Genomic DNA, 15,385 nt, shown 5'->3' with positions numbered 1-15,385 from the left:
TAACACATTTAATTAGTATAGCAGAATAAATGCCTGCCATAAATATCATTAAAATTGGATTTGACATGATGAAAATCTTAAGAATTATTACTTTGAACTTTTCTGGATTCAGGATTTTTCAATTAGGGATAAAGAGCAGATGTAATTCAAAGAATTAACCTGACAAATTATAATTTAAAAAAAGAGTATTTTATATAGACTATATTAAAATATATATATAATTTACCCTTTTAAAAAAATGTACTCAACCATTAATTTTCATTTAAAAATTAATCAAAAATGCTGATTTTTTTTCACTGCGAGACTGAACTTTATTAACCTTTGTGCTCAAAGTTCAATTCTAGTTTGCCACAGAAAAAGATCAAATAAAGACTCACTGTTGGCAGATGTTATTCTGTCTGTACATTGAACACTAACCACCACAGTACTGTCTGCATGTGTAATGGGTAAAGGTACAAGGGAGAGAAAGGATGGTGTTAAGTGCATGTTTGTGTGTGGGTGGGGAGTAACCTCCCCCAAAGAGTGTGTTAAGACAGACAGAAAAGGGTGGATCCTCCCCCTCCAAAAGAACTGCCCCTGCCAATCCCATTTGAGCTATAAACTCACTTATCAATAGTTCTCTGCCCTCATGCCCCTGACTAGAATAAAAGCAGGGGGAGACCCTGCACCTTCCCCCTCCACTCACTGTCTAAAGTCTACACACAACAGTGTTAAGCAGCTGCCACCATGCCTGCAGACTTCAGTGGGAAATGGATACTGGAAACCAATGACAAATTTGAGGAATATTTGAAAGTATTAAGTAAGAAATTTTTAATCTTAATATGTTTAATTCAGGGCTGTGATGTTTTAGTTACGTGGTAGGAGTAGTAGTGTTACACGGGTGATGTGACAGGTTGGAGAAGTAACTAAATCATGTTGTGTGTTATGTTCTGATCGATCTTGGACTTCATGAAAAACTATTTTTGCAGTGATTTCACTACAGATTCTTGTTGAGTACCACTATAATTGGAATTCCTAGAATTATTCACATTGAAGAATCAGTCTTAGTCAACTACATTATTTTTTGATTATAAACATAGCTGCAGTTCCCAGAAGAACATTATGTATACTTAATACTATATAAGTAATACTTAAGTTCATGTTAAAATATAATAAAATATAATTTATGCACTTAAGTCTCTATATTCTGTGCCCAGATATTGACTTTGCTACAAGGAAAATCGCCATCTCCCTGTCTCAGACCAAAGTGGTTGTCCAGGATGGAGACAAGTTTGACTTCAAAACACTGAGCACCTTCAGGAATTATGAGCTGGGCTTCACTGTAGGAGTGGAGTTCGATGAGTACACCAAGGGACTAGACAATCGAAACATCAAGGTGGGTTGACCTCATGTACGGAGTCCTTGAAGCGACAAGAGTCAGCGATAGTTTATCTGATGAGGCGATAATTCCCATTTTCCTTGTCGCCTATGTAATAATGACAACTGTGTTATCTAAGTGTGTCCATAGAGTAATTTCATCTGTGGTGTATGTGTAACATCGGTTCTAAATGTGATGGTGATACAAAATTTAACAGCGATGATGTGTGGTTACATTAGATGCCAATGAAATGCAGTCATTTCAAAATCCAGGGGAAAAGGAGGCCAGTATATCTTGTTTACATCTAAAGCTGAATGACATTTCCAAATTAGAGCACTTGCTGCACAAATTGACTTGCCGCTGGGTGATCAGATGTCTACAGGCATTTTGAGCTATTCCTCTTTCATTATCAGGAAAATGGGAAATGAGAGGTGAAAATAGATTCATGTAAGAGGTCGGAGCATGCAGTTCTAGCCACAGGCACGCTTGTAGGGGAAATTTCTTCTCACAATAAGTCAGATTGTTGAATGCATTACATTTTGTCTAGAGTCTGGTGACCTGGGAGGGGGACAAGCTGGTGTGCACCCAGAAAGGAGAGAAGGCCAACCGTGGCTGGAAACACTGGATCGAAGGAGACAAACTCTACCTGGTGGGTTGACAGTAACTCGACTTCTGTGAATGGGATAATGGGACATGGGATAACTGATTAAAAAGAAATGTTTTGAATTAGTGGGATGTATTGTACAGCAGAAAATGATTGCTCTGTATGTTACAATAATGACAGTGTTGACACTTTTAATGCAACATAATATTAACAGATTCATTTTTCTTCTCTACTGACAGGAGCTGACATGTGAAGATGTAGTTTGTCTTCAGGTGTTCAAGAGAAAAGAATAGAAAGCAAATATTTGTTTTAGTTTTCATTTACTCGGTTAACAAAGTCTTATGAACAACACAAATAAAGGTGCTTTCCAGACAACATATTGTGTTATGTATGAATAGTGATGAACCTGTTACTTTAAGTTCAGGTGTTTAACATCAGAAAAAGTAAGGTAACCTTTGGACAGGAGGTAGTGATATTATATCCTTACACAAGGTGGTTGCCAGGAAGTCAAACGTATACCGAGCACATCTTATCACTGCACAAAAGACAAATTATCATATAGAAGAGTTATAGCGTTCACGTTTTTAATAAGTCACATATTGCATTTCACAAATCTTATTGTTACCAAGTCAGTTTTATAAACCAATGTTTATATCGCCATCTGCTGGAAAAATATGTTAGTATACTGGAGGTGAGGTCTAATAATACAATAACATTAATGGATCTAAGCCTCTGAACTCATATTACATGAGAATAGTGAAACTCTAGAGTTTATCCCAAATCTATGTTGTATGCAACTTTCTGTGTTGTTGAACATGCTCCGCATCCTGCTAAACAAACTCAATACACAAACTAGATGATTTAAAATGACATGATCTTAAGTAAAGCTATAACATGTGCCGAATATGATGTCCAAAGTGCTTGTTTGTTTTTTATATGCACTGTGTGTAAGGAAAATAGTCAGTAGATGGTTAAGTACATTATCTGAATCATTTCCACCCCTCTTCCCTCCCTGACTGAGGAAGCATTACGTAAAAGTGGTAATAATGAAATTAAATGAAATGAAAAAAACCTCAAAACATTGTCCTGCATTCAAAATGTTACTTAAAAGTAACATGAGCTACATGTACTAAATGTAAAGTATTGTCATCATACAGTAACACCATGGTGCAATGGAATGGTGGAGAATTAGAAATAATTTAGATAACAATGTTGGATTGATCATTTAGATTAGACTAGACTGTGATGGCTAACACACACAACTGTTATCATAATACACCATACATCCTCCTTATTCTTCTGTTTTTTTGCCAACATTTATACTTACTCAAAAATGGACATGGACAGCAAATACAAAGTATTCTATATTATGCTAAAGTGAAACAAAACCAACTGGCCAACAAAAAAATGAGAAATGTAAAAATGAATTAATGTAAATGAAAGTCAAAAAGTTGCATAAAATAAATTGGCACGAAAAAAAAACACAGTAACAGCACAAACCTTAATAAAAATCCATCTTCACTGTCTTCATCACTCAGAGTGCATGTGTCTGGAGGAACATTGGAGCATCCCCTGGCTCGATCTTGTCTTACTCCTTGTCTTATTATCAGCTCTGTTCCTCTGTAACACACACACACACACACACACACACACACACACACACACACACACACACACACACACACAGTTGTGTATCCATGATTTAAGATGACACAAGATTGACCTACATTCATTTCCTGGAGACTTACTTTAACGTTAACTATTATTGCCTAAACCTAACCCTTACCCTAACCTTAACCTAAACATAACCTCATCCTAATCTTAAAACATGTCTTCACCTTAAACTTGTTAAACTGTGAAGTTGCTTTGGATAAAACCATCTGCCAAATGAGTAAATGTAAATGTCAACTTAAACAATAACATTTAGCCTTGTTCTCTTGCTAATCACTAATAATAAAGACACAGAAACAGCACTTACCTTAATTAAAATTCATCTTCACTGTCTTCATCCGTCTCTCAACTCTCTGATGCACCAGGCCCACCCTGGAGAACACTTGTTCTATGTCAGCATTGCTCAGAAGCATTGCAATCAACAACAGAGCAAAGAGGGCAAGTTCTTTGAAGGTCTGGTCCCCATCGCTGTCTTTGTAATGGAGCACGGCAACCAAAGTCACCTCTGCCTAACTGTCCTCCTTGTTTGAGCTTCAGCATTGAGACTGATGTGAGCAATGGATTTTCTTGTGAGAGACTGATGGTCGGACCGAGCACAGTCAGATTTCCATATCTGGATGTTAGTGGGCGGTATCTGTTGCACTTACATCAACAAGTCACTGCACCTGCTCTTCATGTTATTCTCTGCTGGGCTCTCCCTTCTTGCCTCCTCCAGAGCCATCATGAAGGTGACCCCATAATTAATGGCACCCACAGGTAATAACACTGTTGTCCACTGGAACAGCGTGTTGAGCCTGTTGAATTCTTGTAGAAATAGAATTATAAACAGCGGGTACAGTTTGTTGACAGGATCACTGTACATCTGGTGCAGGATTGATAACATAACGTCTTTGGTGGACTTTGGTTAGCTGATAGTGAAGCTTCAGTTCATCTCCTATGATTGAGTATATGCAAATAGCAGTCATGGATGGAAAGCCATTATGTATCTGCACAAGCATCAAAGAGATTTCACCAGGATTGATGAGGCTGCAGATCTTTGCATACTGACAGTGGTGAAGAGCAATGCGTGCAACAGCATCTGCTGTTTAACCGTCCAAGCTAATCAATCCCAAAAAGATGAACACAGTTTTGTTCAGTGTCATTATGAAGTAGCAGATTACCACACACATTTGCTTGACAGATATAATATCAGTGCTACTGTCAGTCCAAAGGGAGTACTGGGCATGTTCAATATCCCTCTGTAATTCTCTGAACGTGCATGGAGCAATTGTATGGTTGATTAACGCTGTGCATTTGGTCCAGTGCATTTTGATATCTTTATCACAAGTAGATCCAATTAATTCACTGAGATGGTTAACAGAACTAATGGATCGTGACAGGCTATGTAGGTCACTACCTTCAGTTCACTGCTCTGTCTTGTCTCGTTTTGCTTTGAGACCATGAATCCAATGTCTGTAGGCATCATTGATGAAACGGTGCTGCATTTCTTTTGTGTTTATCAGTGCTGGCAGGCTGAACAAGACCAGCATGAACTTCATGTATTTCACATTTACAGAATCTGCATACTACCTTTGAATTGTCTTTTTCACCCACTTAGTCCCTGGATTTGTTAGCAAAGTAGCTACAGAAAATGTATTTCTATGGTATTAGTTTTGATTGTATTATATTGTCCTGGACAAATGTTTTGCATGTTTCGTATTCTCTCTCCGTTAATCTCACTGGATACTGGATTAAAATCTGACATCACATTAGATATAATTGTGTTAGTGTGAGTGTGAGGTAAAGAGGTATCGAATATTGAATCTACAGTGTAGAACCAACATTTCAAAAGAAGCAGTTGGCATCACATTCAAAACACATGGTCAAACACTCAATGATTTCATGCAGTTACATTAAACCTTTTCACAAAACAATGGCATCAGGCATATCAGCCTGTTGTATCATCCTAACTGTACTTTCTTGAGACAGGCTGTTGCATGTGTATGTATGTTAAAAATTACTTACAAAATGTTATTGACTGATTAATTCATCTTTTCAGCTCTATTTACACTCTTTTCCCAAAATCTGAAATACAGTATGCAAATACACTTGAGGTGGTGACCTTACCAACTCCAAAGTGATCAGTAGTATAATTACTATAACCAGAAATTAACAAGTAAGAGAAAGTAGCAAGAAAGTAATAGAGAGTAGAGAAAGGAATTCCCTGCTGTAACAAAATAACTACCTCAGTACTGCTACTTACAGAACATATGGGCAATATCAGTATAGTAAGATTTGATCAGAATGTTTATGACATGAAGGTGTAAGTGTGAGATCGGACTGCTGATGAGCCAGATGAGACATCCACATATGCAACTTTTGACTTTATGCAACACATCAGTCACATTCACTTGATAATTATAGTTGTTTATTTTTTGTCAGTTATTTGCTGTCTGCACAAACTGATGGGACATCATCTCATGGTGGTCCAGTACAGACGAGACCAGATCATTCATGAGATCCATTTGAAACAGACTACATAAAGGCAGTTAAGTAGAAAAACTCTCATCTCTTTCTTAGCATCCTTTGTATACTTGGATTAGTCATACTCTCTTTTCCACTCCCTGGGTTTTTTTTTAAATTCCGCTCATCATCAGTCTCATGTTTTCTGTCTGTGTTCATTTATACTAACAGGATGAATACATTTTGTTGAATTTTAAACCCATAGACTGCAGCATTTTGTTTTCCATTTCTCTCCCAAATTAACTGCACAGTACTTGCTTAGATTTCTGTAATCCTCATGGGTTAAAAGCAGGGCTCGTCCGGGATTTGAACCCGGGACCTCTCGCACCCTAAGCGAGAATCATACCCCTAGACCAACGCGCCGGCAGATGTTCACATCTGTCTCTCTGTTACAACAAACTCTGTGATTACGTCCTTCAAACTGGTGATGTGGCCTCTTAGGGTCTACTTCTCATCTATTTAAATGGCACCCTCTCAACACAGCAGTGACCAGTGAGGGTAAACACACACATACACTGTGTGAGTGTGTGTGTGTGTGTGTGTGTGTGTGTGTGTGTGTGTGTGTGTGTGTGTGTGTGTGTGTGTGTATTTGTAAGAAGGAATTTTTGTGGTAAAGACCTTTTTCCTTATTACTGACAAAATTATTCCAATAACATGTTGCTGCTGGGATTGAGACCATGTTGTTTTGAATTTATATATGTAATTATATTTAAATGGTATGTGTAATCAGCAGACAGATGTAAGTTTAAAATAAAAAAGATTGGTTGGTATAATCCAAATAGTCTCTAACAGAGAAATGCAAAAGGTGTGCAACTGTCTGAGTAGTAATACAGTAGTGCTTCTTTATTTAACAACTGACTCACAAGTATAATATAGTTGTTAAACCGCTGTGAATTTGTGTTTGTAAATCAGCATCCATGCCAAAAAAGCCTGTCTTTTGAATACTATAGATGAAAAGCAGAATGACATTTAGGCCATCTACATTTCCATCTATGAGCTGATCCACTTTCATGTCACGTCACCACTTCCAGAGCGCAACTCACGCGAGATTTGGTTTCAGGAAGTTCCACGTCAGTGTCTAGTACCCTTTCACTGAAATCGCAACATTTGGACCCCGACTGCAACATATTTATCATCTTATTGCTACAACACGGGGATAAAACATGGTAAGAGACATTCAAAGTACTTTACCAGTATGTTTTGTTTCCGAACATGTGATCTTATTCCCCTCGTTTATTCTAAAAAGGACTGTGAAACAGTGTCAAATAATGCATTCTTGTAAATAGCTTAGCGGCTAACTAGCTTGAGTTAGCTTGTAGCTAACGGCTATTAACATTTATAACATTTGTGTTTTGCGAGCTATTTATGTCCCGGCATTTGTATTCATTAAGTTGTTGAATGAATTACTGCAGGATGTAATATTAAAGGATTTTTGGAAATACAGAAAAATATATTAGGCTCAATATTGGAATGCTAGCGGTGACCATGGCTGTACTGCCAGTCCTTCTATTCTGGGTCTTTATGTTTTGTGTTTGTTTTTTTACCAAATCATTAGCCACTAACAATAAACGTTTGAACATTGACCGAAAAGACACTGACGTCCTCTGTCTTTACAGCCTCTGAGGCTGGACATTAAGCGGAGGCTGACAGCCAGGTCAGACAGAGTAAAGAGTGTGGACCTTCACCCAACGGAGCCATGGATGCTGGCCAGCCTGTACAACGGCAGCGTCTGTGTGTGGAACCATGAAACACAGGTATGATCAGTGGGCTACTTATACAGGGTAATATGGAAAGACTGATGGCAAAAGATCCTTGGTTGAATGTCTGTATGACTGTATAGTCAAAGATGGACTTGACAAACATTAAGGAAGAGATAATGTGCGAAACCCTAACCCAGTCGGTAATGTTCTTTTTTCCAGACGCTTGTCAAGACTTTTGAAGTGTGCGACCTCCCTGTCAGAGCTTCTAAGTTTGTGGCAAGGAAGAACTGGGTCATCACAGGAGCGGTGAGTTACATCCATTCATTGTGTGTTTATGACACTGACAGCAGTCAACTATAGCACCAATAGCTAGCAAGCTAGTAGTTTAAAGAGAGCATGAGTTTGAATTTGTTTGATTTGGTGTGGTTTAAGTTTTGTATGGGCAGTTGTTTGTGCAGTAATATCTTCAGCTGTCTGCTTATCTTTCTATGTGTTTTTTCTCATTGTGTCAGACTAGAATAGCATATACCAACCATTTATTTATAAAGACTCTTTTTTTTATATACTTTTGTGTTAGTTCATTTAATGCAGTAATATTTAAACTTTTTTTTCTCTCCCTGCACAGGATGACATGCAGATCCGTGTGTTCAACTACAACACCTTGGAGCGGGTCCACATGTTTGAGGCCCACTCTGACTACATCCGTTGCATCGCTGTGCACCCAACCCAGCCCTATATCCTCACCAGCAGTGGTACGCTAGAAAATTTATGATGTCATAATTGGAGGTGTACTGAACTTTCCTCCAGTGTTACTTTATACCAATATTGTCAAGTACAGTGCATTTATAGTCATTCACTAATGCACGAATACCTTTCTGTGTCTTTGCAGATGATATGTTGATCAAGCTATGGGACTGGGAGAAGAAATGGTCGTGCAGCCAGGTGTTTGAGGGCCACACTCACTACGTCATGCAGATTGTCATCAACCCCAAGGATAACAATCAGTTTGCCAGTGCCTCCCTGGACAGGACAATTAAGGTAGGAACCGCTTTCCTATTTTTAATTCTGATGCAGCTAATTTTATGTTTTCATTGGACCAGTATTCACACCCAGACCCTAGTCTAGTACTTTAACTTCTTCAGAAACTATAGAGTAAGCTAATTTTTTACTTACACATATATAATAAAATGTCTTTTAAAGTACATTCAGCGTTATGTCCAATGGCTTATTTCAGGTTTGGCAGCTAGGCTCTTCATCTCCCAATTTCACTTTGGAGGGCCACGAGAAAGGAGTCAATTGTATTGACTACTACAGTGGAGGAGACAAGCCCTATCTCATCTCAGGGGCTGATGACCGCCAAGTCAAGATCTGGGACTACCAGGTTAGAAAATGTTGTGATACTGATGCTTTTCATTCACTTCTTTCATGGAAAGGTTAGAGTAAGCTATAGAACACTTAACATGGAACTTATATGCTCTTAAGCATAGCATAGGCTAATTTCCTGCTGAAAGATATTCTTTTGTTACTTAATGTTTAACAAAAAGATTTTAGCGTACTAAGAGCTGCTACTTGTAGGGAGAGTGTATGTGTACCTCATTAATTTGCTACAGCTTCTGAATGTTCCATCCGTCTTCCTCTGTGTTGTAGAACAAGACCTGTGTTCAGACTCTGGAGGGCCACGCCCAGAATGTCTCCTGTGTCAGCTTCCACCCAGAGCTGCCCATCATCATCACTGGATCAGAGGATGGTGAGGAGGGATCCCACTTGTTCCCGCTCTGCACACACATCAACATCACCACACTACATCTCTCTAATGCCCTCGATGATGTTTGTTTTATGTAACATTACTTCCTCACTCTGTAGGTACGGTGCGTATCTGGCACTCAAGCACTTACCGTCTGGAGAGTACACTGAACTACGGCATGGAGAGAGTGTGGTGTGTGTGTGGCCTCAGGGGCTCCAACAATGTGGCACTGGGCTACGACGAAGGCAGCATCATTATAAAGGTGAGCGGAAGAGTTAGATTTATTTCTTCAAAAATCCTTTTGATTGTAAATAACTCTCACTATGAAAAGTGTCTAGTCATCAAGAACACCAACATTAGTTAAACTTTTGGCTGAATTTCTTTATTTTCACATACAAAATGCTAAATACAGAGGAAAAATACATTTAGTAATTGAGGTACAATGGAGGGGCAAAAAACAAGTGTACAAAAACTAATTACATATAATCAAACACATGAAACCAAAATGTGTTTTCTTTCTCTTATCTCATTGCTCTTTCTCTCTCTGCTGTGTAGGTGGGTCGTGAGGAGCCAGCCATGTCTATGGACACTAATGGCAAAATCATCTGGGCCAAACACAGTGAAATACAGCAGGCCAACTTGAAGGCCATGGGTGATGCTGAAATCAAGGATGGAGAACGGCTCCCACTGGCTGTCAAAGACATGGGCAGCTGTGAGATTTACCCCCAAACCATCCAGCACAACCCTAATGGAAGGTACACAGACTTATTCTTTTCAGAAACAAGCAGACACAAGCACCATAATATTTGTCATCAGTAGCCACAGTAGTACTGAATATACAATATGATCTCTGTCAGAGGAGCTCTGTCACTCATGTGTGTCACTTTTATGTGCACCAGGTTCGTCGTAGTGTGCGGAGATGGAGAGTATATCATCTACACTGCCATGGCTTTGAGGAACAAGAGCTTTGGTTCAGCGCAGGAGTTTGTCTGGGCACATGATTCTTCTGAGTAAGTATGGTGTTTGAAAAGAGTGATTTTAATGAAGGTAGAGAGATAGAGATACTCCTTATCACTGTACCAGTGAATTGAAAGCTAATGTTGACACTTTTTTGTTTAAATTACAGATATGCCATCAGAGAAAGCAACAGTGTCGTCAAAATCTTCAAAAATTTCAAAGAAAAGAAATCTTTTAAGCCTGACTTTGGAGCTGAAGGTAATGTGAACACTGATGTATAGTGGGATTATGGTTTTTGAAGAGGATAGTTTTTCACTGGATATATTCCTGTTTCTATTGCAGGGATTTATGGAGGCTTCTTGCTTGGGGTGAGATCAGTAAATGGCCTGGCATTTTATGACTGGGAGAACACAGAGCTGATCCGCCGCATTGAGATCCAGCCCAAACATGTAAGACACAGGCTTACTTTTCATTTCCGGGTCTCTACATTAACATTTTTGTAACCAGGTAGCTAAACAATCACTTGACAATTTTTGTTTTGCTTCTTTGACCTGCTCCTTAATAGCACTGTGTATGAACCATTTGTTAGGTTTACTGGCTAGTTACTTACTTTCTTTGTATAATTCTCATCTTCACACATGCATTTCTTCTTCTTCATCATTTGCCCAGATCTTCTGGTCAGACTCTGGTGAGCTGGTCTGCATTGCTACAGAGGAGTCCTTCTTCATTCTGCGTTACCTGGCAGATAAAGTAGCAGCCTCCCAAGAGAACAATGAAGGAGTGACAGAGGATGGTATTGAAGATGCCTTCGAGGTGGGTGTGAGGATGTGGATGTATACACATCCCTTGTTAATAGTGTGGTTTTTTTTTTTATTACTCTCTGTGCTAAAAATACTTGTTGGTCTAGTATAGCTTCAACTTGGTGCTTTATGTTTAGGAAGAAGGGGGGGGGGGGGTTCTTTACTTTATTTTCAATACTTAACCTTTCCTTTGTCTCTGTCCAGGTCCAGGGAGAGATCCAGGAGATTGTGAAGACTGGACTCTGGGTAGGAGACTGCTTCATCTACACCAGCTCTGTGAACAGACTAAACTACTATGTGGGAGGAGAGATCGTCACTATTGCTCATCTGGACAGGTAAGAATACAGAATTTAAACTTAAGACAGTTTGATGCAAAGTCTGAAAAATGCCCACTAACCTCTAAAAGTTGTCTTTATTGTTGTCAAGGATACTGCATCTTTACACCTGCTGCCTTCTCTCCCTGCAGGACCATGTACCTGTTGGGTTACATACCCAAAGACGACCGTCTCTACCTGGGAGACAAGGAGCTCAACATTGTCAGTTACTCGCTGCTGGTTTCCGTCCTGGAGTACCAGACTGCTGTAATGAGGAGAGATTTTGGAATGGCTGACAAGGTGCTGCCCACAATTCCTAAAGAGCAACGCACCAGGGTGGCCCATTTCCTGGAGAAACAGGTTAGGCAATAGTAGAAGTTGCTTTTCTTTTTCATATAACTGCAATCTGACAGTTTAATTTAACTTGAAAAAACAAAAAGATACACATGCAGTACTTTTTGTAACCAAAATCATCATTAGAATTTTATAATGAGCTGACGTGGCAACGCCATCAGTGATATTAGATGATATTCTAATTGATAATGGGTAACGATAATTATGATATTCTTCTTCATTTTCAGGGTTTCAAGCAGCAGGCACTGGCAGTGTCCACTGACCCAGAGCACAGGTTTGAGCTGGCCTTGCAGCTGGGAGAGTTGAAGATCGCCTATCAGCTGGCTGTGGAGGCAGAGGTAAGAGTGTATTAGCACATCTTTTTACCATCTAAAAGCAATGGCAGACAATTCAGAGAGGCTCTCAAAGGGTTTGTCCATTGTGGTCATTTCTACATTTCTAATATTTATTCTTTCTCCTGAAGTCGGAACAGAAGTGGAAGCAGCTAGCTGAGCTGGCTATCAGCAAGTGCCAGTTTGGCCTGGCCCAGGAGTGCCTGCACCACGCCCAGGATTATGGTGGCCTGCTCCTTCTTGCCACAGCCTCCGGTAACGCCACTATGGTGGGCAAGCTGGCTGAGGGGGCAGAGAGGGACGGAAAGAACAATGTGGCCTTCATGACGTACTTCCTGCAGGGGAAGTGAGTATTAAATGTGTGAGACTTGACGACATTGGTGGACAAATTAGGAAAAAGATATGTCTCAATCACGATCAGTATGGTGGCTGTTAACTGTTCTACATATTGTCGTCTCTCCACAGACTGGATCAGTGTTTGGAGCTTCTGATCAGGACCAACCGACTACCTGAAGCTGCCTTCCTGGCTCGCACCTACCTTCCCAGCCAGGTGTCTCGTGTGGTCAAATTGTGGAGGGAGAACCTGGCTAAGGTCAACCAGAAGGTCAGTTCTGTTGTTGAGATAGTTTATTAGAAACATTATTGCTACAACAAAGAATTGTCACTCATCACTCTTGGATATCTGCAGATTGTTCTTGACCATGACACATTGTACTAAATCTTGATTGCAGGCGGCTGAATCGTTAGCAGACCCTACAGAGTATGAGAATCTGTTCCCTGGGCTGAAAGAAGCCTTTGCAGCTGAATATTATCTGAGAGAGACCTGCTTGGGCAACTCCAGGCCTGCTAAAGATTATCCTCTTGTCACTGTGAGTTGTATGACTTTAAAAGTGACAAATACCATGCTGGGTACAAACATTATTTCTATAGTTGTTTCTTAGTTCACTCTCCCATATTTTTAACAAACTCAAATGTTTTTCAGCCCAATGAAGACAGGAATATTCTTGAGGAGGCTCAAGGATACGAGTCCAATGGAACCTTCATTCCCCCTGTTTCAAAGGTTTGTCTACAGTATCCAACATCTTCTGCTGACTTTTAACTAACAGTATCCTGATTAAATATCATTTGCAGCCAGTGGTGTCTCACAAGCATTGCACACTCTCGCGACATGCCATAATCGGTTACAAAGTATAATTTTACAAAGGGTTCAATAAAATTTATAGGAAGAAATTCAAACTTTCATTATCTGACTGATTCTGTCCCACAGACACAGGATGCTGAGGAGTCCACCTCAGTGGCTGCAGCTCCTGTTGCAGCAGCAGCAGAACCACCTGTGATGCCTTCACAACCTGAACCTGCTGCTCCTACAGCAGTGGACGAAAAGGAGGAGGAGGAGGAGGAAATCCCTGAGTTTTCACAAAAAGATAAGGTAGGTTCTTATCTAATGATTATAGTTTTTATTTTTCTGTTATTAATGAATAAATCAACAGACAACCTTTTAATCTCAGATTTCTCAATTTTATTTATTTTTTTAAATGTCTCGTTTCGTACTTTAAATGTGATTTTGGATATGAATGTTTTAAATGTGTTCAACCTCAGTTGTTTGGGTGACTTCACATTTTTTTTTCAATCATGATTTTTGACAGACAATTCAAAATTTTTGACATAAAACTGAATAATTGGGACTCTTAGGACAGTATTAATTGTCCTTTGTGTGTGTCTTAACAAAGTCTCTGGACGAGCTGGAAGTGGACCTGGACAACATGGAGCTGGATGACATCGACACCACAGACGTTAACCTTGACGATGACTTCTTAGATGATTGAGACCTGCTACCACTCTGCTCCCCAGCACTCTTTAGAGCTTATTTAAAACAGAGAGACCAAACCCCCTTTCCCCCGTTTTTTTGTATTTGTATGTAAAAATATTATATTGGCATGTCCACCTACCACAGTGACAGGATAAAAGTTGATGATTATGACGATAATGATGATGATATCAGTGATGTTTTATTCTCAGATGAAAAGTAGACAGATGATGTCTATTTCTGACTCTCCATTTTGTACACCTTTCACTAACTGTCCATTGAGAGATGTTATATTGACTCTTTGCTTCGCTGCCAATGTTTTTAGATGGGAAATCAAAATTCATTCAGTCCAATAAACTGCGGTTGCTGTACATATTCACATTTGCATCAAGAGTGTTTATTAATTAATTAAAAGTCAGTCTGTGTAATTAGTATTGTGCAAATATCAAAATAAGCTAGAGTATGATGATGTTATATTGGTAACGCATACATTATGTGGTGTGTGATGTGATCTGCAAATGGGCAAACAGGCAAATATTCAAATATTCTTGAAAATAGACAAGATTTTTAAAACTGATCAGATTTCAACACGGATGTTTTCACTTGCTGTGGCCGGATAGACTGTTGCTCAGGTCGGGTAGCAATATGATGAAATCCTTTTACTAATAAAAATGTTGAAAGGGGTCATTTGTTTGCACCAATAGGTGCAAGAAAAATTAATGTAATGAGTAGTAGTAGTAATAGTTAGTGAGCATAATCTGTACACCCCCACACAATCCTGAGAGGAGCTGTAATCATGGAGTAATCAAGGGAGAACAACTTTGTGGGTGTACCAAGCGTTTGTAGGGCCTTTAAGGTTCATGGATTTATAGTGTTGCTTAAGATGCTCAAGGACATTGTCTGTTAGAGCCACAATGCTGTTTTATGAAGTGAATCTAAGTTTCAACATTGATAAACTACTAAAAAAAACACCCAGCCTGATCACTAAATCCTCTTGGACCACCTTAAGCATGTTGTTGGCATTCAGGGATGGGACCTTCAGTGGTTTGCATCATATCCCCAAGACTGATCAGCATCTGTTTAATTGAAAAATTGTGTCCTCTTCCTCTGTACCCATCTCTTGTGGAGTAACACAACCTTCCATATTAGGAACAATTTGTACCTACCACTCAGCTGTACCTACCACTTAGAAACTGGTGATCCAAGAAGTTTTGACTCCCTTCTGAATTGCACCAAGGATGTA

At 39.4% G+C, this 15,385-nt stretch overlaps 2 protein-coding genes and 1 non-coding gene across 3 annotated transcripts; 2 read left to right on the top strand and 1 right to left on the bottom strand.

Moving 5' to 3' along the window:
• The first annotated feature begins 635 nt into the window (after positions 1-635).
• On the top strand, positions 636-2,338 carry rbp2b (retinol binding protein 2b, cellular). Its single transcript, XM_056391170.1, has 4 exons — positions 636-799; positions 1,197-1,375; positions 1,905-2,006; positions 2,201-2,338. The coding sequence occupies exons 1-4, from the start codon at positions 727-729 to the stop codon at positions 2,252-2,254; spliced, it is 408 nt and encodes a 135-aa protein (XP_056247145.1). The 5' UTR covers positions 636-726; the 3' UTR covers positions 2,255-2,338.
• A 4,087-nt stretch (positions 2,339-6,425) lies between these two features.
• Positions 6,426-6,497, bottom strand: trnap-agg (transfer RNA proline (anticodon AGG)). The gene has a single exon. It is a non-coding gene; the product is annotated as a tRNA-Pro (tRNA).
• A 681-nt stretch (positions 6,498-7,178) lies between these two features.
• Positions 7,179-14,521, top strand: copb2 (COPI coat complex subunit beta 2). Its single transcript, XM_056392329.1, has 22 exons — positions 7,179-7,300; positions 7,751-7,888; positions 8,054-8,140; positions 8,460-8,586; positions 8,724-8,872; positions 9,069-9,215; positions 9,482-9,581; positions 9,698-9,840; positions 10,134-10,333; positions 10,478-10,588; positions 10,705-10,793; positions 10,878-10,984; positions 11,205-11,348; positions 11,540-11,670; positions 11,802-12,009; positions 12,231-12,341; positions 12,467-12,681; positions 12,801-12,939; positions 13,067-13,204; positions 13,318-13,395; positions 13,603-13,764; positions 14,066-14,521. The coding sequence occupies exons 1-22, from the start codon at positions 7,298-7,300 to the stop codon at positions 14,159-14,161; spliced, it is 2,823 nt and encodes a 940-aa protein (XP_056248304.1). The 5' UTR covers positions 7,179-7,297; the 3' UTR covers positions 14,162-14,521.
• Positions 14,522-15,385: the final 864 nt, after the last annotated feature.

This window comes from Seriola aureovittata, chromosome 12, assembly GCF_021018895.1.
Source record: "Seriola aureovittata isolate HTS-2021-v1 ecotype China chromosome 12, ASM2101889v1, whole genome shotgun sequence".
Classification (NCBI taxonomy): Eukaryota; Metazoa; Chordata; class Actinopteri; order Carangiformes; family Carangidae; genus Seriola; species Seriola aureovittata.
Note: the sequence above shows the minus strand (reverse complement) of the source record. Positions and strands in the feature narration are given on the sequence as shown.

Excerpts from the sequence above, each read along its gene's own strand:
- rbp2b (XM_056391170.1), top strand. The coding sequence starts at position 727 with ATGCCTGCAGACTTCAGTGGGAAATGGATACTGGAAACCAATGACAAA. Across the intron at positions 800-1,196 it reads GGAATATTTGAAAGTATTAA|ATATTGACTTTGCTACAAGG; the intron begins GTAAGAAATTTT and ends TTCTGTGCCCAG. Across the intron at positions 1,376-1,904 it reads TAGACAATCGAAACATCAAG|AGTCTGGTGACCTGGGAGGG; the intron begins GTGGGTTGACCT and ends CATTTTGTCTAG.
- copb2 (XM_056392329.1), top strand. Across the intron at positions 10,794-10,877 it reads GCCTGACTTTGGAGCTGAAG|GGATTTATGGAGGCTTCTTG; the intron begins GTAATGTGAACA and ends TTTCTATTGCAG. Across the intron at positions 12,940-13,066 it reads TGGCTAAGGTCAACCAGAAG|GCGGCTGAATCGTTAGCAGA; the intron begins GTCAGTTCTGTT and ends TCTTGATTGCAG.